At 43.3% G+C, this 22,580-nt stretch overlaps 2 protein-coding genes across 7 annotated transcripts in view; one reads left to right on the forward strand and one right to left on the reverse strand.

The window, feature by feature from the left end:
• Positions 1 to 1,193: 1,193 nt before the first annotated feature.
• LOC103359314 (pleckstrin homology domain-containing family A member 1-like) lies at positions 1,194 to 19,354 on the reverse strand. 5 transcript variants are annotated; one of them, XM_008284583.1, is made up of 13 exons: positions 19,241 to 19,354; positions 14,662 to 14,900; positions 13,642 to 13,698; positions 13,472 to 13,517; positions 10,718 to 10,815; positions 9,630 to 9,761; positions 8,043 to 8,183; positions 7,483 to 7,551; positions 6,869 to 6,933; positions 6,651 to 6,714; positions 6,387 to 6,476; positions 5,137 to 5,210; positions 2,943 to 3,261 (listed from the first exon to the last, which is right to left on the reverse strand). In XM_008284583.1, exons 2-13 carry the CDS (start codon positions 14,800 to 14,802, stop codon positions 3,030 to 3,032), a joined length of 1,209 nt encoding a protein of 402 aa, XP_008282805.1. In that variant the 5' UTR covers positions 14,803 to 14,900; positions 19,241 to 19,354; the 3' UTR covers positions 2,943 to 3,029. The 5 variants fall into 5 exon arrangements, with proteins under 5 accessions (XP_008282803.1, XP_008282804.1, XP_008282805.1 ...); XM_008284584.1 differs by lacking the exon at positions 2,943 to 3,261 and adding an exon at positions 3,290 to 4,370; XM_008284581.1 differs by lacking the exon at positions 5,137 to 5,210 and having other exon boundaries at positions 1,194 to 3,261.
• A 2,163-nt stretch (positions 19,355 to 21,517) lies between these two features.
• phactr2 (phosphatase and actin regulator 2) overlaps positions 21,518 to 22,580 on the forward strand; it is a 51,044-nt gene continuing 49,981 nt past the window's right edge. For both annotated transcript variants that reach the window (XM_008284590.1, XM_008284587.1), the window contains exon 1: positions 21,518 to 21,727. In XM_008284590.1, coding sequence (XP_008282812.1) covers positions 21,592 to 21,727 — 136 coding nt within the window. In that variant the 5' untranslated portion in view covers positions 21,518 to 21,591. The remainder of the gene's footprint in view (positions 21,728 to 22,580) is intronic.

A 22,580-nucleotide genomic window follows, 5' to 3' on the forward strand; every position in this document is an offset into this window, starting at 1 on the left:
ACATTCACACCTACGGACAATTTAGAATCACCAATTAACCTCAACATGTTTTTTGGACTGTAATTCCTATAATTTTACTAGAATTATCTGTAATTTAACAAAACCGGCACAAATCTGTAAAATAACACTTACAAAAATGACTTACCATTTTTCAATCCTTAATACACCTCATTTTTCTTTTAAATCTGTTGTTCCTTATTTGTAAAATGACTATTTTTTTGCTAATTTAAGTCAAAAATAGTGTAATTTTATTATTCAACATACAAAAATCAAATTAACATTTGTAAAAATACAAAATTTTGGACAGTTTTTTTACAGTTAAAATGTAAATTAATATTTTTTTTCCTGTGATTTTACTAGTTATGATCTGTAGTTGCACAAAGCTGTGAAAATCTGTGAAATAGCAGTGAAGTGTTGTAAAATAAATACTTAAAAAATGTACAATGCACCATTGCAGTTTGCTCCATAAAATAAAAAACTTCATGTAAGCCAACTACAGCAGCAAACATAAAACGAATACATTTCTAGTAAAATTGTCAAACATCCAAACACTTGCAGCAGAATCAGAATTACTCCTACGTTTCCTTCTTTAACTACATTTTGCTCACAACTTCTCTATATACATATTTATATTTTCATGTACTTACTGTGTTGAAATGCTGTTTTTCCCCAAGTTAAGAATCTAAACATCTATCATTGGATGAAGGTGGTCCCTCAGAACAACTTTGTACTGATTTGCAGGGACTCTTCCCTCCAAGGAGACAAATGGAGCCAAACATTTATCCTCACTGTCACGATCAAGGGTTCACTTTTCTCCTTAATCCGTCACCCATCTGTACGTTTAGTGCCTCTGTGTGAACAGGTTTGGTGGATCTTGCTGCTCCTTCATTCTGTTCTACTTCCTGTTGATCTTTTACTGTATCACTGCAGCACTCACAGGATTTCCATGTTGTGAACTAAATCGTCCCTTCACTGATTAACACATAACTGCTCACAAGTGTCTTGTTAATGGACTCACAGTGAAGTTCTCTCTCTCACCACAAGGGGGCAGAGGACGCTTTGAGCACAAGAGAATCAAGCAGCAGACTGAAAGCTTCGAAATGTCTTCTTCTTTTTTCCCTCCAGACTTTCGAAACCTCTCACCGGCGATAACGCGCTTGGTGTGTCTGATAAGCACAGAACTGAAACCTGAGCACATTTTCAGTGTTTATTTCTTTCAAGTCATCCACATAATAAATAGAGACAATTCAAACCAATTACACCAGACTGAAAACGGAGTGAAATAGCTTGGCTTTGCTGAGCTGAAATAAAGCAGGCACTTAAAAAAAAAAAAAAGAAAGAAAGAAAAGAAAAAAAAAGATTAGTGTGTATTATTTAGCAGGATTTAGGAGGGACTTGTTTTTATTTCTTTTCTTTTTTTTAGATAACACCATGAGGCAGCTGCCTGCTACTGGATTAGCAACACAGATACAATAAGAACAGGACCAGGACACGTTTAAAAGCATATAAAAAAATAAATCTGTTTCTAGTCTGCAAATACACAACAACCAGAGCGTCTGTAGATCAACTAAAAACAGAAAAACAATCTGAGGAATTATTAAAATGTTAGCATGCAACAGAAGTGTCTGAGCTTAAATGTGTTTTTTCTGTTGAACCAAGATCCAAAACGTTTGTGGTGTTTGTACAGTTTTATCGTCAAACTATGGGCTGCAGGTTTAGGTACCTGATGTGAGTCTGTCAGTCTGTCAGGACACGAGGACGCTCTGTAGCTGACGTATTGTTGGTTATTATTAACACCAGTTACAAAATGCATATTAACATACTTTTTGTACTCTTCCTGTAAAACGCTCTTCCTCCTTCCTCATGTCGCCGTGAGTCCACAAAGTCCGACGGACTGAAATGCAGCTCGCAAAGATGCTGATTCACGTTGAAATGTGATGCACATGCTGTGAAAGCTTTAGGATGTTTTTTTGCACTTCTGCACAGTACTGTCACTTGACTACCGGAGGTGGATTAACTAGAAAAGCTATTCGTTGTAGATTTACATGTGTGTGTGTGTGTACTTTATCTCGTGGTCGTTAACAGTCTACTCGATCAACTAAAAACTCATGGAGGACGACATCACACGAACAACTGACCTCGACCGTCCTGCATATTTAAAAACAAAGAAATTCAAGTCAGCGGCTTGGCAACTGTTAAAAAAAAAAGAACAACCAGACGAAATGTGGCTGCAACACATTTTGGTCTTGCATACACGAGTATTATCAATCTAGTCCGAGCCCAGTCCACCATCTTTGATTTGCATTAAAGTGAGGATCTGATCTGGACTAGGCTTGATCCAGTGTTAGAATCATGAGTGTATGAACGGACCACACAGTTTAGTATTAACAGATTTGAGAGGTGGAAAAAAAAAACAAGAGCCAGTCCTCAGTTTAACGCTCTTTTCAGACTTGAGGAAATAGCTTGCACCCTTAAAATCTCCCTTATTTTCTTGGCACAAAGTGGTTTACAAAAGGTTCCTCTGCTCACACACACACCGTCGAACACTGTGCCTGTACAGGTTAAAATAAAGCTCTTCAATGAATTCTAATCAGCACAAGTAAAATATGTAGTTTTGCTTTGACAAAAAAAAAAAAAATCAACTCTTGGTAAATAACTACGCCGTTGTAACTGAGACAGCAGGCAGGCGGAGGGCGGTGGCTGAACACTGGGTCGTCTTTGGCACACGAGTGCAGTTCAGAGGTGACCCACCTTGTTTTTCTCTTGCACGCTGATGGATGAGTTTGTGACGCAGCTTTGACTTAAAGAAACCAAAGCCTGCCTTTTCAACACCTTCCTTCCTCTTTCACCTCCGTCCAGAGAAGCAAGTTTTAGCGTCCGGCTGAAGCGGGGTCACACCTCGCTCACTGGCAGATCGGCGTCGTCTAGGTCCAGGTGTGCGTCGGGCATGTGGGGCTCGAAGCTGCTCCGCCGTCGCCATGGTGACTCCTCCTCGGAGTTAGCGATGGTGGTCGCGGGTGGCTCGCCGGTCACTTTGCCAGGCGCGTCTCCTGCAGGGACAGGCGTGCTGGCGTGTGGCTGTGACTGGGGCGCGGCAGCAGGCTCATGAAGTGCTCGCTGTCCCACGCCAGGCTGCGAGCGTGGGCCGCACGGGACAGCAGCCCCCCACTCTGGGTAGCATGGTGGCATGGCAGATATGGGCGAGCGAGGGACGGGGGGACCCGCGGGGCTGCGGTAGAAAGTGGAACGGCTGCCGTGTTCCTGCAGGAGGGGGGACAAAAACGCAGGAAGACACAAGAGAAAAGCGAGAGAAGAGTCGTCGTTAGCCAGAAAAGTCGAATCCCGACACGTGTAGAGTGTATTTGAGGAGAGCCAAAGTGAGTTACAGACTTGGAATTAGCACCAGCATGTGGGGCTTGATGTAGCTTGAAGGTTGGAGGTGCTGAAGAATGTAGCATTGCTAGAGAGGGGAGATGGTGGTAGTAGCAGTGGTAGCGGTAGTAGTAGTAGTAGTAGTAGTAGTAGTAGTAGAGGTAGCAGGAATAGTAGTGTCAGCAGGTTTTTAGTTTTGGTAGTCTCAATAGGTTGCAGTGGAAGTTCAAACAGAGTGCCTTAGGAAGCAGTGGTTGGTTGTTGCTCATTATTTCACAGCCTTTCATTGTCAGATTTCAATCTCTGAAAAAAACAGAAGCATGAGAAGAAAGAAGAAAGCACAGTAGAGGTAGTAGAAGCAAAGAGGGGTAGCTTGTAAAGCAGTCGGTGAAATGTTGGTTAGACAAACACCCCGCCCAGAAAGCCCCAAGAGTCTCCTAAGTGTCACTTTAAGGTTCTGCATTTTCAAACACGATGCTACGCTGGCAGGGCGACACCACGTGATATCGCCGGCTTGTGCAACTTCCAGTATATTTAAATTAAGCATTACAAAATTGTGGCAAAAAACATGCCTAATAATGTGACTAAGAGCCTCACATGTGTAACAGAAGCTTTGTGCTGAATTCAAAGGTCCAAAATCAGAGATCAGATAATCTACCGCGCTGATAACCGACATAACCACACAGTGCAGGTATGTCCCATTAGCCCTTTGCATGCTTTATGAGCTCTTACAAACCCAATGACTCTCATGTGACTATGAAAACCCAGTTTGCAGCTCTGGACGTGTGGATTCAGCATCGGTGAAGTTTTACTACAAAGCTGTTGCATCGTTTAACCTCTAGCACACCAAGATATAAGGAAGTCAACATGGAAACAAGTGTCGTATTATCATGTGTATGAGAAAGAGAGAAAAAAAAACATACAGGCAGCGAACAGGAGGGAGGAGGAGAGACAAGCAGGATGTCACACATCTAAGACAGGTACACAGCTGCAGCAGACTGCAGAGATAACAGGGCACGAAGGGAAGAGAAACAGAAGGTGTGAAAGACACAGTAATAAAGACAAAGATAGAAACAGGCTTATTTCTGGCTAAGCTGGACAGATAGTTCATGCAGTCAATGTCGGTTTATGCATGGGTTGTACTCGTACATGTGTAATTCCATTTTTACACTGAAACATCATCAGGAATGGGGAAACAGGTGAAAGCTGTGCAACTGAAGCTGTATCGGAGGCAGGGAGGCAGTGACTGTCATACTCCAGCTGTTTACAGTCACTCTGCATCTGAGCAAAAATCTTAGCATTTGAAAGACTTGAGGTATGCTTGATTTGAGTTGTCATGCCTCTGGCGAGTGCCATCACATGCAAGAGAATGAAGCACACCTTGAGTCTGAGAACTCCTGACACAGGATTAGCACCTGTTTAGCTGCAAACCATCTGAATTCAATGGACCTAAACTTTAAGCAGAGCTTAATGTGACTATACAGCAAAAAGAAAAGCAACAGAGGAGGAGAGATGAATGAGAGAAGCAGCAAGGATGAGGGCGTGAAGGGAGGAGCGCTTGTTGGGTTATCACAGCCATACTTAGGGTGTGGTTGGTTCTTAGAAAAAAAATAAATAAAAAGAGAGAGAGAGAGCATCAGATGTGCGGTCAGATCTGATCTGCTCTCGTGTCTACAACCAAAAGGGCCAGCCAGTGAGTGGGAAAAAAAGTATTAAAAAGGTGAACTTATAGTTTAAAAAGGGGATTTAGACGAGCTGACATACGTGCTGCTGCACTCCCCGATTCGGGACGTATACCTCTGTATACAGGGGTTCGACAGCCGTCTGGCCTGCCGCATCTGCAACAACACAGTGCAAAGCAGGATTAGAGCAGATGGGCCGTCTGGCCACCGGGAGACGAGGAGGAGGTGGAGAGAATGTGAGAGAAGAAAAGAGAATAGAGAGAGAAGATGCACAGGAGAGGAAAAACAAGCAAGAAAGAAAGACACAGGACGCAGAAAGGGAACTGTAGAGAAACAGACGGAGCGCAGAGATTGATTCCAGTCTAACCAGAAGGGACCAGCTGCAGCAGAGGCCCGCTTCTCTCTGCAGCCACGATTACAGAAGTGGTTTACTTCTCTGCTCCCCTTCAGGTCTAGATATCGGTCTCTTCAGAATTAATGAAGCCCTAAAACTCTGGTAGGTTTATCTATTGCTAGACCAGTTATCTACTTGAGTTAAAAATCTAAATAGGGGCGTCCTGGTAGGTCTGGAGTGGAGGACAATGTCCCAAGGTGGCATCCAGCTGGACGCCTTTGTTGCATGTTTCTCATTTACTGGCATCTATCAACTCTCTGTCTGATAAACACATAACATGTCCAAAAAGGTGGTCGAATAAATCCGTACATTGTTGGTGGGTGGTGATGAGAAAGGATGAGGAAAATGCAGAATAGGCTGTGCAAAGTTCAAGGTAAATACTGCAAAAATAGACTATTAAAATACAGAATTACACACATACATACATGCATAATTAGTTTATTTTCCTCCTAATGATCCTTCTGTTTGTTTCTGTGCAGCCTGATAAGTCACAGTTCTGTACTGTGCCTGGGACTTGGCAACAACTAGAGCAGGCTACACAGAGCACAGTTTAAGTTCATTTGTCTTGTTTTTGGACTATACAAGCACAATTTATTATTGTTAAAGCACAATTATAAGGCAAATTTATCTGGAACACACTGCCAAACTGCAGCTTTTGCTATTCTGCATCGGTTTGACATGAAAAAGGATTCTCACCAGCACTTGTGAGAACAAGAGACTGCAAATAAAAACCAAAACAATGACATGGGAGAAACAAATCATACACGTTTCTGTATAGTCCTGACTCGACTCTTCCAACCACCAGATGTCACTCACAAAGTCTCAAGTTCTGCTCAAGGAAGTCAAGTCTCAAATAATTTCTCTGCTAAATGTGTGACTCCGTCTAACCCGAGTCACAAACGGTGGCTTTGTGCTGTACTGGGGTGTGAGATACATACTGTGGCAGCAGACCTCCCGGGCCCCCGCTGGGCCACGATGGCCCCTGAGACAGCCTTGATCCAGCTGTGCATCTCCTCTGGACTGTCAGCCTAGTGGAGACACAGGGAGGGAAAAAAAAAACAGTGAGAACAAACTGAATGGGACAATTAGAAGAGGAAGTCAGAATTAGTGGTTCAAGCACAGAACATATTCAGATTACAAACATCTGCGGAAGCTCTGAGTGTGTTCGTGAAGCATTCCTGTCATCATAGAAAACTGCATACCTGGATGTAAAACGTCCTTGATGTGGTGACGACTTCAAACAGATTATCTCTCATCATAATGTCACTACAACAAAGCAGAAAACGAGTTGGAACATATTTTTTGTCCTCATCTTATATCTTCATCCATCTTTATCAGAAAAGGTAAACACAATATTCCTGGACAAAGACCTTTTTTTTTTTTTTTGTATAACGGGAAAATGTCGGGACATGTTAAATACCTCTGTTTGCACTCTTGGACTTTGTGAACTTCCTTCAGCGGGATCATTCTCAGAGGCTCTTTCTCCTAAAGGCAAGGAAATGACTGTTCACGACACAGAGTAAATATTATTATCTGTAGGTACATGCTGGCTACGAATGAGGCCGAGTAGCTGAGTTTGTTTTCGGTTTCTCAGGGAGGGAGGAAAGTGAACTCTCCTCGAAGTAGCAGACTGTAAACACCCGACTAAAAAACCCTGATGGTTGTAACTTTCTTGACCCGGCCATTTGATACAGCAGACACAGAGTCTGTGTCCTTGGGGCCTGTTGATAGCCAAATAGACAGATAAAGTTGTCAAATAAGGGCAGACCCTGACAAGGACGGGGTTTGGGACGTGCAGTATTATCCTGAGGACAGTCTGCGTGTGTGAATGTAAGAAAGGCCGGAGGGGGGGGAACGAGGCATGATGGGACATGTGAAGCGAAGGCGCTGAATTCCACATTAAACGTGCTGGAACTTGCGACGGTGTGTTTTCTGTTACTTCGCTGCAGACTGTGGCGCTGAATTAAATCCATATGCATCGTCAATAAAAGCGTTCCTTTAACGGCTTCGTGTAGATGAATCACGGTTAATTACCAAATCTGACTTGAAGTAACTCATTGAGTTTTCTTCCAGGAGGAAATATCGCCGTTTCCAGTTCCTCATCTGGGGAGAAAAGGGGAAAAAAGATGTTGAGACTTTTTGTGTAGTTTCCAGGCAAAACAGGAAAAGTGACACGTCAATTTACTACAATAACACAGGGACAATTTTTCCTTCCTACTATATATTTGACATCGTCTTTGTATATAAGGGCGAGCACATTATTACACATTATATTGTGCATTTATAAAGCACAGAATTGCTCACAGTGGAGAAGTTGTATTTTCTTCAACAATCAAAATATTCACCAAAATCAAGCTGAAATCTCATCATTCCACCAATCCTAAAGCATTCCCTCCCACATGAGCGTGCCATTTATGTTTGAGGCTCTAATTGTAACTTTGCCGCTAATCATAATAATAATAGTGTTGCATGCTCTTGTTAATTGCAGCAGATTTTTCAGAAAGAGCCTGGACTTCTGCAGATTTTCTCTGAGAAGTCCAACAAGTCCAAATGAACTCATAACCAGGAGACCCGAGACAGCGGCAGATACTCACCACGGCTCCTTGCTTGACGCAGTAGCCCGACTTGATGACGGTGTGCTCCTGGGCCGGTCTGCCCAGGAAGTACGGCAGCTGGCTGTGGGAACGCTGCATGGCATCGCGCTCCGCTCTGTCTGCACCGTCACCACCTTCTTGCTGGAGGGTGAAGCACAACGGAAATATTGTCATCGTAAGGTCATATTCAAAAACATATTTTGCATGTTTTGCAGTCCGTGTCAGACAGAATTTTAAAGACAAAGGTAAAGTAATTTGGCAGTCAGAGCTCCAGGTTAACTTGGTTGGCTTTTTTTTATTTAGATGCATCAACATTACACTTATGGTGGTGCCTCAATAGTAGGTGTAAGTGTTGGCTTTTGCACTGTGTTGTCATGAAGAGGACACCATGACACCCTGTGATCTCTTGGAGGTGATCTTTGTTTATTCTGACATTAACAAATAAAAAGAAATCCACTCTAGTAGGCTTCCAGCTTCTCTGCCAAAAGGAAACAGTACAAAAGGGCTGAAAATCTGCATCTGTGGGTGCCCCTGGCAGCAGAGACCAGTGGTGGGTTTTACTGGCAGATCTCTCCCTGATCAAAGAATCGGCTGACCTCCTGTCACACCAAAAGTGACCTGACAACCCACATGAACTTGCTCAGACATGATATCAGCAATGTCTGAGCAAGTTCTCCTAAGTTCTCATTTGATATGTCAACAACTGACATGTCAAATGAGCTGGAATAACACTGTGTGACAGCAGAGAACTGCAAGTTAGCAAAAAAAAAAATATAAACAGCATTACCAGAACACTAACAAAGTGAATAAAGGGCATGAAAACATCCAGAAGGAAACACTTTGTTACTGAAATAATGTTTCTAATGAGGCAAATGTCATAAAGAGCTTCAGCTCAAGCAGCTTTAACAAAGTGTCGTTCATTTATGACGTTCTTTGCTTTTGCACAATACATCATTAAGCTAAACTAGAACACCAAATGTTGCAATCTGGTTGCATGTGCAACCAAACTCCTGAGTCATTACTAAAAACAAAAAAAGTTCTTCCTCAGATGTTAATCCAAACATTTATAGCCTACAGTAATAGTTCCTGCAGCTGCAAATGATCAATCTCAGTTGCTTTTTTTTCTATGAATCACTCAGTCATCAAAAGAATTGCAATTACAGATTATCGTGAAATACGTGGGAATTTACGGTGATGTCTTCACATTTCTTATTATGGCCAACCAACAGCCAAACCTCATCCGTATTAAGTTTAAAATTGTATGAAAAGATGCTGAAAATTCCCACATTTGAGAAGCTGGAAGCAGCTCACTTTGTTGTAGATTCATTTATCAAAATAGTTTTTTTTTTCTAGTATTTTTATGAAAAGTAAAAAAGGAATGTGGGAGAGATACTGGCAAAAGCTGTGGTTTTCAAAATAATGTGCATTCTTCCTACTCAGTAGGTCTCAGGACTGTACGGCGTTCTGCCCACATGGTTTATTTCTACTAAGCAGCAGTTGGTCGCTGGTGTTCCCCCGCAGGGCTCTAAACTTGTAAACGCAACACAACACAGTACGTGATGCAGCACATGCTTCAGTCATGTTTACCTGTGTCTGGGTGACAATGGGAACTCCTCCAATGATCTCTGTTTTATAGGAGACTTGTTTCTTGGGCCCTGCGACATCAGGCAAAGCCTTCTGGTTTTCAGAGTTCTGCTGGCCATCTGACAATTTTGGCACCTTAAGAAAAAAAAAAAAACACATGAAAAGCTGGACGACAATTTGAAATTAACCCCCTAAACCCCCAAAACCCAGCAGTGAGTTAGACAAACATGTCATCTTTCAGAGGAAAATGTGCAAAATGACTCCCTTTGTCAGTTCAAGAAGCTGTAAAAACAGAAGGAATCGCTGCATTTTCAACTTTCATCTGAAAAATTATCCAAATCAAAGCTTAAAATTGAGTTTTATTTAAACTTTTCTGCTGTGTTCACACAGAGCAGATAGGAGACAAGTATAGAAACAAACTAAAAATGTAAGTAGTAAAATACCTATGGCATGGTATTTACTCTGGCAAGTACTGGTAAAACCATGTTGATTGCAGTTTATGATTTGTGGCATTGTACCATTTGCACATTGTACTGAGGGCGTTTTTAAGTTGCCTCTACTTCTAGGTGTGGTGCTGCTGCTTTCATAAAGGTGCAGGACTTTATATTGTAGTGAAAAATGAGCCCACAGTGATTAAAAATGTGTTTTAAAAACATCCAGAAATCATTTGGGGTTAAAAACTTGTGTCACGCAGAAAGACATTTTTTGTGGAATTCTGCTGGTTGGAAAATCGTCCTCGTCTCCGTAGTTAAAGTCGAGTTTATGTATTCAGAAGCTGACGAGGCTGCAACACATTTTATATCCATTTCCTCTCCGCATGGCTAAGGCTTCACGGAGAACAATGGAAAGAGTGCTTTATCCCAGAACTCGGTGCAACAATACAACATCCTGTTAGTCATGCTCTGACTCACTTCTATCTACTTTTTATGATAGTCCTCTCATTCATTTCAACGGAGGAGGAAGAAATGAAAGTTTTTCCCATTGATAAAACATGAGCCAAAAGAAGCGATTAGCGCAGCTGAATCTGGGACGGAGTGTGTGTGTCTTGTATTTGTCTGCGTACATTATGTGTACGTGTGTTTGTGTCTTACAGTGATCTTGGTGGCTTTGTTGAGAGCGTTGACCCAGTCCACAAGGTCCTGCTGATCGTTGGCCTGCAGGAAGAACTTCCTCATCCCAGCATTGATGACTAACACACGATAAAAGAAAACAGCAGTGGGAACAACAGTAAGTGAAAGTATATTCAAGCCTCTCCTCTCGGAGTCGGATCACATTCTCTACACCGTCTGATTGATTCCGTGTATAATACGAATCGCGCTGCAAATATAAAAATGTACGACGAAGGGTTGACTACGTGTTCTGTGGCTTTCTTGTAGAGAAAATATGATGAGTGTCGGAACACATCCGCCGCCACACATTTCTCAGGGAGTCAAAAACAACTGAGCCAAGCAACTCTCCCACACACACACACAACCAGCAGCAGTTTCTCTCCCTGTGGATAATGACCCATCTAGATTCAGCTGCCACAGTCTGCCACCACCTACCCACTTCTAACCATGACAGGGGGGGAAAAGAAGAAGAGCCCACAGCTACCCAATCACCAAATATTCTCACGCATTTTCACACCCGTGTGAACGAAACATTCACAATCACAAAGAAATTTTTGGGTCAAATGCTGATTAGCTATGGATCCGGTTTTCAGGGCTGAAAGAAGTCTCCGGGTCTCTCTTACTACCATAAATCCTTCGGTTCTACAGCTCAAATCGTCCTTGTGTCTCCTCTATTTCCTTTCGACACCATGGCAATAAATTACATTAAAGCTGGACTGGTAAATCGGGCGGGGGCGAGCTGTAAAAAAAAAAGGCAAAAGGCAAAACTCTGTGGCACAATGAAGATCATTCTTCCTTAGTCTGTGTGTTCGCTCCACACATTTAAAACCTTTTTTTTTTTTTCCCACTTCCCTGTAAATAAATCTCTCTGTCTGGTGTAACTCAGATGACCAGCATAAAATAATCAAAGAGTACAGATGTGTCCGCTGTATGTGGAGGAGGTAAAGTGCTTGGCAGTAGTGGTGAAAGTGCTGCGCTCTCTTGGGCACTGGGATGACAAAGCTGGGGTATCAGATCTGACTCATAGTTACACAATACAAAACACTGAATGCTGCTGGGAAACGCAGCCAACCACCAAAGTTCACACAAATACTCTTGATCTCGCTCACTATCTCGTCGCACAAGGCCCAGACTTATATCCATCATCTATCGCAGAACACAATCAAGTCTCTATTTTCTTACTATAAAAGAATCTGCCGGCATGACGGCGGTTACCAAACACGTCTAAATGCTTCTCTTCACTCCGTGTCTCTTCTGGAGTTGCTGGATGCAGGAAGAGGGTTCGAGCGGCAGGATTCATAGATATCAGCAGAACACGTGGCGCAAAAACAGCAGTTTAAAAATAACTTTATACGTCTCGGAATCAGGTTCCGATTAGGATGCCGGCATCCTGTCGAAACCTCAACAAGGCGACTGGTGCGCACACAGCCAGACGTACACACAGTCAGCTCCTGGTCACACACTAGTGCTTCCTGCTATTGAATCGGATGGACGACGGGGAGAGGGGCCAATAAACAGTCAAAGGGATGGAGGTTTATTCCTAAATAATCTGATGACGGTTCATATTTGGGCAACGTTTTTGAATTTCTGTCTTGACCACACACGGAGAGACGACAAGAACAAGTCACTGATTGATTTTAAAAAGTATTATTTATCATTTATATGTGTTAACTGGTAACAGAAACTTATATGAGACACTCAGTGAGACCGAGCTGTTGTGGTGTGTAGAACTAAAAGCTCTTTTTTACTGAAATAATGCAATTCAATTCTCACTGAATTAGATTTTTTTCTTTTAAATGTAATCTATGCAATTGTTAACCAATGATTAGTTTCCAAGTAATGTGCATGTTTCAAGATGTACAACACAGTCTGTCCTGTGTGGTATTAACATTAGATGGCAGTTATGCATTTCTAAAGCCATCAGTGCCCCAGCGTAGCAAGACAGCGGCCGCTCATGTAAACAATAAAGGTTTAAACTTCTGGTAAATGTATCCAAGAGCCTTGCGAGGCCATTAGGGTGTATACAATGCAACACAGCTTGTTTACAATGGAAGCTCCATCAGGTATCTTTACATTTAGATAAGTAGGAAAGTCAGATGAGATGAAAACCTCAGCTTCATGGAGGATGGTTTTAAAAAGAAATGTCTACTTGTCACAGCTCTGGATTTGTACAGAAAATGATTCGAGAAAACTTCAACTCAGCCATCACATCGATTACGGAAATCTGAACAAACAACCCTGAAATAGCCGAAAGAGGTCATCATAAAGCCAGGCCATTAACTGCTGCAGCCTCCTGCATCTCTGTGTGTTGACTAAACACACAGCGTCAAACGAGGCTGCCTGGTCAGTGGTGGAGAAAGTATGTGGAGAGCAGAGCTTGACCAAGTTTAGGGGGCAGACAAGGACAACAAACATTCCTCCCTTAGGTTATATTCAGGGTACTCAGCTTAGTCAACATGTGATTAAGCACACCATCACTGCTGATGTTTGCATAGCGCTGCGGACGTTCGTCAAGTTCTGCTCTTTTAAGACTTGCAGGATTCTTTGATAGTCGGACTCCGTGTTGTCCAAAACACATTCAGGACACAGTGTCAGGATGAGATGGTGAATTCTTTCTGGATGTGTTCATATTATGCCGTGACCATAATGTTCTGGGAAACTATCTAATATATATTTAATTCTGAATAACAACGACGACGATGGGTATTAAAATTGTGATGATGAGTGTTTTCTTACCAAAGCAGAATTCTGCTTTTGGCCTCAGCTTAGTGGCATCGCTGACCTAGAGGAGGACAAAGGCCAGAGTTGTTAGCTTCCCGTTTCAATGAAATACTGTAAAATGATTCTATTTATACAGAATCTTATCATGTTTGTATCTGATAAGCTTCGGTGGTAACTCTGCTTACCTTAGAGATGTAAGTGAGCTTCAGGGAACCGACACAGTCTGCACCGATGGGCAGGTTCTGAGGGAGGACGGTAAGAAGAAAAATATATGTGGTTAAAAAAAAGGAAGCTAAAACTAATGAAACAATTACACAACACAAATGTTTTTAAATCCTTCGCTGTGGGAGACAGGATGTGATCTGTCGGAGGACCCAAGTAAAGTTCTACAAAGCAAGTCAATATTATAGAGTAAGTACAGTAGACTTTGGCTGCGCTCCATCATAGTTAATTTCAGTGCTTTGCTGTGCTTCCGAAACGAGGGGATCCAGATTTAACGTCATTAAAATTTAACCTTTTCCAATCTATAAAAAGAAAGGAACCTGCTGAATTATTTAAAAATTTCTCCTGCGCTACATCATTTATGAATACTTCATGTAACAGCGCGCTTACAAATGCAGCATCACCCAACCGGCACGGCGCACGAACCGAGAGGACGGTTACGCTGCAGAAACTGTGACGCCGAGGGGTCACGGAGCAGACAATGATGGCCACTGTGGTCAATGCAAATATCGGCGCCGACTTCACGGACTCAACCGGACAAACCGCTAATCCCAGGTTTGGAGTTAAAACATTCAGGCCGTTTCTGAATGATTTACAGCGATGTCTGCCGATAGCTGCGAGACAGACGCGCTGTCCTGAGATACTCCTGTGCCTCCCTGTGATATGTGCTTCCCAATTCTGTCAACTAGAATTACATAATGCAGGTTCACCCGACCTTGGAGGGCTGTCTGGCAGTGGAAACGTTTAGAATGTACTTAATTTTGTGGTCGTAATGAATGGAGACAGCTCAGCTATAAGTGGCCTGCAGTCAGCACACAGTTGCATGAACATCTACACTGATAACATGTAGATTATCCAGTTTTCCAGCAAACAAATTAAAAATTTGCCTGTGCAGTTACCTGGAAGATTCCCCCCCTCCTCCCCTCCCCTCCCGCCTAAAAAATAAAGCTAAGAGCTAAGCTAACCCAGCTCTGTGTAATTACCTGTGGGTTGTCCATGAACCACACCAAGCTTCCCTGCTGTGTGTCCAGTATGAAGTAACGGCGCAGGAACTTGCCGCTGCTCTCGTTCTCCTCGATGTCCAGAAAGCCACAGATGCGGTTCTGTCGGTCCACGTAAGGCATCTCGTCGCCGGGACATTCCCTGGCCTGCTCAGGCCGGGAGAGGAGAGAGAGAGAGGAGCGGGAAGAAGAGTCGGGGAAAGCGGGACCGGGGAGAATTCCTTCAGGACAGAGATGAAAAAAGAGGGGGGGGAAACAGAGATGTGTGAGGCGGGAGGGAGGAAATGAGGAATTTCAGTTGTCTTTGAGGGTGAGCCTTTGCTCCCTCTTTGCCGTTCTCTCTGTATCTACTGTATCTGTGGTCTCTCTGCCACCTGGAACTCACCAGGCTACAGCCAGCGAGGGGATCATGTGACACAAACCACAACCCCGCCTTTATCCTTTTATATCAGCCTCGCCCACTCTCTCTCTCCCTCTTTTTCTCTCTCGGAGTGTCTTTTTTTTTTTCTCCTGTAACACATACTCCACACTGTCACTCTCTCTTCTACCTCCTCCACCCACCCCTGGTTTGCTCTCTTTCTTTGCTTATCCCTCTTGCCTTGCAGTGTTCTCCTCTCTCTCCACTTTCGGAGCTATCTCCTCCCAACCGCTCTCTCATCCGATTTGGCAAGCCTCTGGCCAGCCCCTTCTATCTCCTCCCTCCCTGCCTCCCTCCCTCCACAGCTGAGCACCCGCTTCGGCATTGTCAAAAAAAAAAAAAAAACACCACCGAGCTCGGCCATGTTCGACACAAAGAGAAAACACAAACACCCGAAAAGCAGCCGTGCGGGAGAGAACGTGTAATATTTAACCTGCTGAGCTCTGACACGTCTCTGAAACCGACTGCTCTCTGTTAATCAACAAGAAAAAAAAGTCAATGATTGGACTACATCTGTTCGGTCCTACGTGTGTGTGTGTGTGTGTGTGTGTGTGTGTGTGTGTGTGTGTGTGTGTGAATGCTTGCGTCTCAATGTCAAAGCCTGTGTGGGTGGGTGCAGCGTTACTGTAGGCATATTGTCGCATTAGCCTGTTTAAGCTGCTGTCTTTTTGGACGGAGCCTAAAATATGTGAGCGAGATGAGTCCGTGGAAGGCAAAAGATAAAGACGCTCTTTCTCCAGAACATTATGAGCACTGTGTGGGCGGACGGGGGCAAAGAAGGGACAAAAGGCACGGTTGTTGTGCATGGACTCTGGGCTGAGAGCGTCTCAGTTTAGCCCCCTGCATCTACCCGAGTCATCCCGTTTGACACACAGGCATAAGAGAGAACCCAACACAGTCAGAGGCGACTATCTCGACACAACACAAACACTGATTGTCATGTTGAGAGAGGTCTCTGTGGAGTCTAGCCGTCCTGTAAAATGAGGTACTGTGCGCAAGTTCAGCTGCAAGCGTGCTCGTGCATTTCGGGGATGCAGAGCAGATCTCGGCAGATAATGCAACAAGCTGAGCAAGGCAGCCTGCAAAATGGTGGCCTACTTTGAAAGTTCTTGAAAACATTTAACTACAGCAACTACTCGCACTGGATTGTTGAGGCTGCTACCGACACTGATGTTTGAGAGTTTTGAACATCTGACGCAAATTTGTTCTCTGATATTAAACTTATGAAAATTTTGTGACCAAATATGTATCAGGAGGGACATTTAAAGCAACCGTAATGAGGGTTCTTCAGATCTTCTGCAAGTGAAGCTCAACAACTAATCGAAGGAGTATCCAAATCATAACATGGCCAAGTGCAAAACCCACACTGTAGGAGCAGTCATGTTTGAATAAAGGTCATCTTACCCGCTTGTTTAGTACAGACTCATTTGCATATTTTTTGTAGTGGAACACATTAAGAGACTGCTGCACATTGTTCCAGCTTCTTGGGCTTTCAGCTCATTGTTTAGTGTCCAGCCCACAGCTTTACAGTTTAGCTCATTTTCTGTCATGTTTGGAGACAGTCGGCAGTTGTTTTCTGCTCAGACACAGTTAGAAACTAGCTGTTGAATATAGGAAAACTCTTATGAGCTTAGGTGTCTGATATTTTTCTAAGGAGACAATAAACAGAGCTAAACAGGAGTAAATATTAGACACTGGGCAGGAAAGTGACTCCAAATGACTAATAATGCTGCTGCTGTTGTTCCAGACACCATTATATATGCAGTTAGTTCATTTTGCTGGGAAAATATAGTTGACCCGAGCATCTATCCAAGTCTAATTCACTTAACGCTCCTTCTAACCTCTGAAAATGTCCACATGGGAAGTTTAAATGAGTCCCAGTTCTGATCATATTCTGGATTTGATAACAATGTGGAACCCACGATCTGCAGGCCAGACTTCTCCAAATACGAACGCTGTCATCAGTGAGTTAACTGGATTCTTCTGGAACCTCAGAAGTTAAGGACAGTCTGTTGACAGACATGATGACTTGCACCGCCCTGCTGGGTTTGTTCTCATCGTAATGAAGAACTGAACTGATAACAGAATTTACACAACAATCTTATCTGACAATAGTATCTCATCAAATTACCCGTCTGAACTATATCATCACAAAATGTGCGATCTTTTCATTTTCTACTAATTACCTGTAACCGTACACATGTATTGTTCTGAGAAAGCCCGGCACACATGTCAGACAGTGATCAGAACCCATACGGTGTTTATATGACGCAGCATCCCGGTGTCTGTTTGAGCACTCCTGCTGGCATGTTTGGGTTTCTGTCGCCAGGATATGAGGTTTACATGGTCAAACACATCAGCAGGATATTTCAGAAAATAGATCATTGCCGGGATACTGGGCTCACAGAGCAAAGTTTCAGAGGTACACACTGACAAAACCGACGTTTTAAACAAAGGGAGGTGAAGCGCGAACCAGAGGACAGCAAAGGAAAGCAGGTTTAAAGGTTGAACTTGAAGATAAGGCTATTTTTATAATAGTTGTCTCTGTACCAGGTCAAAGGCTCCTCAGGTAAACTCCCTCTGTTGTACGTTTGCTGGAAGGTCTTGAGCAAGGCATCAATCAGGAGTTAAACCTTGATTACACTCCTGTGCAGACGTCTAGATGCTGCTATTACGGTCCAGCTGGGGTCCACTTGTTCATTACATGTGAAGTAGGTTCGACACTCGCCTTAGGAGTCTGTGGGTTCTACTCTGTTTTCATAAAGGGTGGACCGATCATTGGTTTGGTCAGTAATCAAATTACATTTTCAATTTTGTATTTATTATGTTGAATTTTTATACCGCTTTAAAACTGATTTCCAAATAAATAATTATAAGTTGTAGTACTCTGGCTGTCTGTAGTCACTCCTCAGTGTTGAGCGCCGTCCCGCCCACAACACGTCACAATTAATAATCAATAAACCCTGAAGGATAAATGCTGCAAAGTTCTCTTTTTAACTGAACACTGTTAGAATAATTCTATGATCCAATGATCTTTGTGAAAAGATTAACATTAACAATGAAAGGCATTTCAACAAAGGTTTGTGTTGGAGTTTGTGTTATTCTGAATTCTGACGACATCATATGTGCAGCAAATGTACATCAAGTTGACATATTGATTATTGATCTCCTTGATCAGTTATAATATTGGCCCTGTGGGGGGAAGCATATCTCTGGACTCCTAGTTTTGATGATCACTGCTCCAGAACATAAAGCTGGTGCTGTTTTAAACCCTGTCCATGCTCACCACACACACAGAGGGACACCAACAGGAGTGAAGCAGTCAGTCAGTGTGCGTTTGGTTCTCAGAAACATCAGATCAGACCCTGAGCTGTACAAGCTACTGGAGGCGCTGCACGGAAAGGGCTGGGACTTGTGCAGGTCAAAGGTGGGACAGGCCATTCCAGTTCAGCTGCAAAGAGTCATTTGTGGCGTGAGGCTGGCTGTGAATGGAGCACATCAGGCCAGCAGGTTTGACAGGCTTCGGCCTTTGCGTTCAGTCGGTGGGACAGAGTGGTGTCTCCCACAGCAGTGAGCTAGTGTGGCTCTCTCTATTTGCAGAGCACACAAAACTGAAGATGCACTCCAGGTATTGGATTACTAACTGAGTCCTGAGGCTCTAAAACAAACGACTGAAGGCAGCCAGCTTCCGTAACGCAAACCGAGAAAAAAAAAACACATTAAAAATCACAAACGGCTAAAGTTAGCTGCCATGAACAGACAACCACAACATTAGTGTGTTAGCAGCAGCAGCAGCATCAGCAGCAGCAGCTGTGGCCTCAACTTCACTGGGAGACACGGCTCAGGTTAGCTCGCCGTTAGCACGCCGCAAACTTGTGAAACGATTCGCAAAAACGCCAAACATCGCATTAATTCACCACCTAGAGCGGTCGTACCTGTGTCGTTATTACAAACGAGCAGCTGATACGTAACCGTCCCCGCAAACAAGTTGAGTCCCGCACGTTAACCGAACCCGGCTAACAGCGGCGCCTCCCGTTAGCCAGCTTCGTAAAATATTAACAGGCAACTTGGACTGCACTAAACGGCGAAGTTAGCCGCCTGAGTTACTTATTTAATGCGGTTAAACGCCACGGGTCAGCTCACCCGAGTCTTCCCTCCTGTAGCTGCTTTCCCTCGGCCGCCGTCGGTGTCGGTGTTGTTGGGTCTGCGCTCGGTGCCTCAGCCCATCTCCCCCTCTGATCCAGGACACACAGCTCCGACTGCTGCCGCCGCTGCTGCTGCTCGGCGCACCGCAGATCCTCTATCAGCCAGATGATCACTCTGAGCGCGAAAACGGCGGTCGATTATAGATAGATAGATAGATAGATAGATAGATAGATAGATAGATAGATAGATAGATAGATAGATAGATAGATAGATTATACTGCAACACTGTACTTGGGATATGTGAAAGCCTAAATGTAGGACTTTTGAGAGAAGATGCTCAATCGAGGCCCTTCAACAGACATCAATATTTTAAAACTTTAGATAAATTATGGACTCTCCTCTAGTACCATAACACCATAATAACCTAACCAGCAATATAAATAAATAATACAATACAATCGTCTAAAAGTTTAATTAGTTGACTTGCTAATAATGTTGTGCTATATTAGCTTGCGACAGCACTACCTAGCTAGCTTAAAATCCTCACTACTGTCACCTTATCATTCCTGGTAATCTGGTAATTTCAAATTTTTTATGTCAGGAATTTAAATATCAATTTTGCTAAAGTTATAGTAAAGTTAGAACTTTTGTCCCATCTGTTTTCAATTAATTTTCACTAATTAAACCTTAAGCTTATGTTAAGCTAATGATGTTACCCTGTATTGGCTGGTAGCGCTGACTAGCTAGCTTGACATTTTCACTATTGTAAGCAAAACATTCTTGGTGATTTAAAATTATTTTTATATCAGGAATTTAAACAAGGTTATAGAAAGGTATAGCTTTTGTACTAGACCTATTAGTTTTTTTTTGTTAATTGACAATAATTGAGCCATCTTACCGTAAGCTAATAATGTTACGCTGCCTTAGCTCGCAGTAGCACTAGCCAGCTAGCTTAAAATCTTAACCACTGTAGACTTATCATACAACCAGGCAGGTGGGATTTCACTTTGGCAAACAGAAGTCAGATAGTGCAGGTTTGAAAACTTCACCTTAAAAGTAACTTGTTACTAAAGCTGTCAATTAAATGTAGTGGAGTATAAAATGCTATATTTTCTTCTGAAATGGCATGGAGAGGAGGAAGTGGTAATAGCGGTGACAATATTCAAGTAGCGTGCAAATACCTCAAAACTGTACAAGTACAGCACTTTGGTAAACAGTTAGTCAGATAGGGCGCTACAGGCTGAGTCATATTGTCATATATGGAGACCACAGGCAATAAACCTCATCGTATTCAGTGTGGCAAGAAGCACATGATCAACTAGCCTGATGTATATATATTTAATAGCTCTGGATGACAACATCTGCTTCATAGTAATCATCATCTGATCCATTTTAAATTTAAACTGTTTTATAAATTGTCCTGTAAAAGCAGATCAGAGTGAGATCTCTTCTCTTTTATCCCCTCTAGGTGTAAAGTATGAAAGGAGCACTGGGTGTCAACCTGGTGTCAACATCAGATGGGAAGCAGACATTTCATGCCAGGATGGTAATTTAGCGACATCTAATGTTTAAAAGCTGCAGCCACTCAGGCCTGGTCGAGTTTCCATGATGCTACATTGAAATTTTGAAATTGCGTAACTTTTTTTATTTGGCAATCCAGCCAACAAAGGAACTCCTTCTTCAAGAGGCAGCTTATTCTACCTACACATGGAATAACTTTATCCCTCTGTGAAGGCTGCCTCTTCCACACACATTCTAAACACACGTATACAGACTTTATTTCATGTGATTGTGGTTCCTCTGCATGTTTTCATGTGTGGTGTTTTCATGGAAGTCTTAGAATAAATACATCCAGCACTAAGATAAGTCAGGAAACCGCTCTAGATGCTGTGACTTCCTCAAGATAAAACATCTGCACAAAGTACCACTGATCAGAGGCCTAGAATATGTTTAAAGCAGAAGTTGTCTGCAAAATCATACACAGTGGAGGCTAAATCAGACACACAGATGAAGCTTCAGGCAGCACTAATCAGACTGTTTCTATGCGTGTATCAACTCTTACGCTTTATATTCTTAGAAATTCTACAAACAGGTTTAGCAGTCAGCCACATAATGGACATGCTGCTGTCACTGCCTGTCACAGTCTTTGTCAGATCACATTTCAACCTGTCTTTCAGCGGCGCTGGGCGTCGACAAACACAGGAACACATGCGGTGTGCTGCAGAAGAAGAGTTTCACAGTGGAGGAGGAGGAGGAGGAGGGACCGGCGGGCTGCTCTGATGAGCTTCATGTGAACTTTCTTGCCTTCTCGTCACTGTGAACCTGCTGCAGCTCCTCTCCAGGCGACCATGGACGAGGAGGGGGACACCCACCCGGAGATGAGGCCTTTCCCTCAGCTGTGGGCTCTCCCCAGGCTCCGCTCTCACAGCGACACCTCAGGATTTCGCTCCAGAGTGTTGTTCAGGCTCCGGGGAGCTCGCTCAGGTAAGGAGAAGAAACCACACTAAAGCTGTCAGCTTATTTATGGCACTAGAGATCCAGCCAAGAGGAGCTTCAGGTTGAGTAAGTGATGCTGCTCCATATATTAAATGAACACAATATATTGTAACAGCATCCGCTCTGTCTATCATTGCCAATATACACTTGCCATCTTTGCTTTTGGTTTTACAAGTTCTACCAGTTGCTTCTTGCCAGACAGCATCTTCAAATGACTAATACCAAGCTTCCTGCCTTCCTCCACAAAAAAGTCCTGTCACGTTGTGCTCAGACACACACAAACGACCTTTCTGTCTCAATCAGTTTTTGTTGATTCACAGCAGCTTTACATTAAACACTGAAGTTCATCATACAGCAGAATAACTCCACAAACAAACACCGACACACCTCATTCATCTCCAGCTCCACAGTGACATGAGTGGAGCTCACTTGTGTGTAATTACAGCGTGATATGAGCTTAAATACATCCAAATTGAAGTTGGAAGCTTTTAATAGCAGATTAGACGTCAAAAAGTCAACGCGCTTTTGATGAATGTGTACGACAATGAAGCCAGTGTCCAGGCGAAGGGTGTTAACGCAACTTATTTTAAATGTGCAGGCGGTGAGTAATCTCAACCGCTGTGTTAACCAGCTGTGTGTCCTCTTCGTCTCTCTTAAATGTCAGCGTCACACTTCTCGCTGCCTGTAGCCCCTTGCTGCCGAGCCCTGACAGCCTCGTCTCGGTGGTTTTGGAACCACATCCTATCAGACGTGCTCGCCTGCAGCTTCGCTCTGTGCCCAGTTCACACACCTACAAGTTTATTAATACGCTTGTTTTCCACGAGGGAGGTCTTCGCTCTAC

The sequence above is a fragment of the Stegastes partitus genome, unplaced genomic scaffold, assembly GCF_000690725.1.
Source record: "Stegastes partitus isolate 25-593 unplaced genomic scaffold, Stegastes_partitus-1.0.2 Scaffold365, whole genome shotgun sequence".
Taxonomy (NCBI): Eukaryota; Metazoa; Chordata; class Actinopteri; family Pomacentridae; genus Stegastes; species Stegastes partitus.

What these genes read in the sequence shown, in the direction of transcription:
- LOC103359314 (XM_008284581.1), bottom strand. Translation starts at nt 14,802, where the DNA reads ATGCCTTACGTGGACCGACAGAACCGCATCTGTGGCTTTCTGGACATC. An exon ending in AGCTCACTTACATCTCTAAG is followed by an intron (nt 13,518 to 13,641) that starts GTAAGCAGAGTT and finishes GTCCTCCTCTAG; the next exon opens with GTCAGCGATGCCACTAAGCT. An exon ending in AAAAGCAGAATTCTGCTTTG is followed by an intron (nt 10,816 to 13,471) that starts GTAAGAAAACAC and finishes ATCGTGTGTTAG; the next exon opens with TCATCAATGCTGGGATGAGG.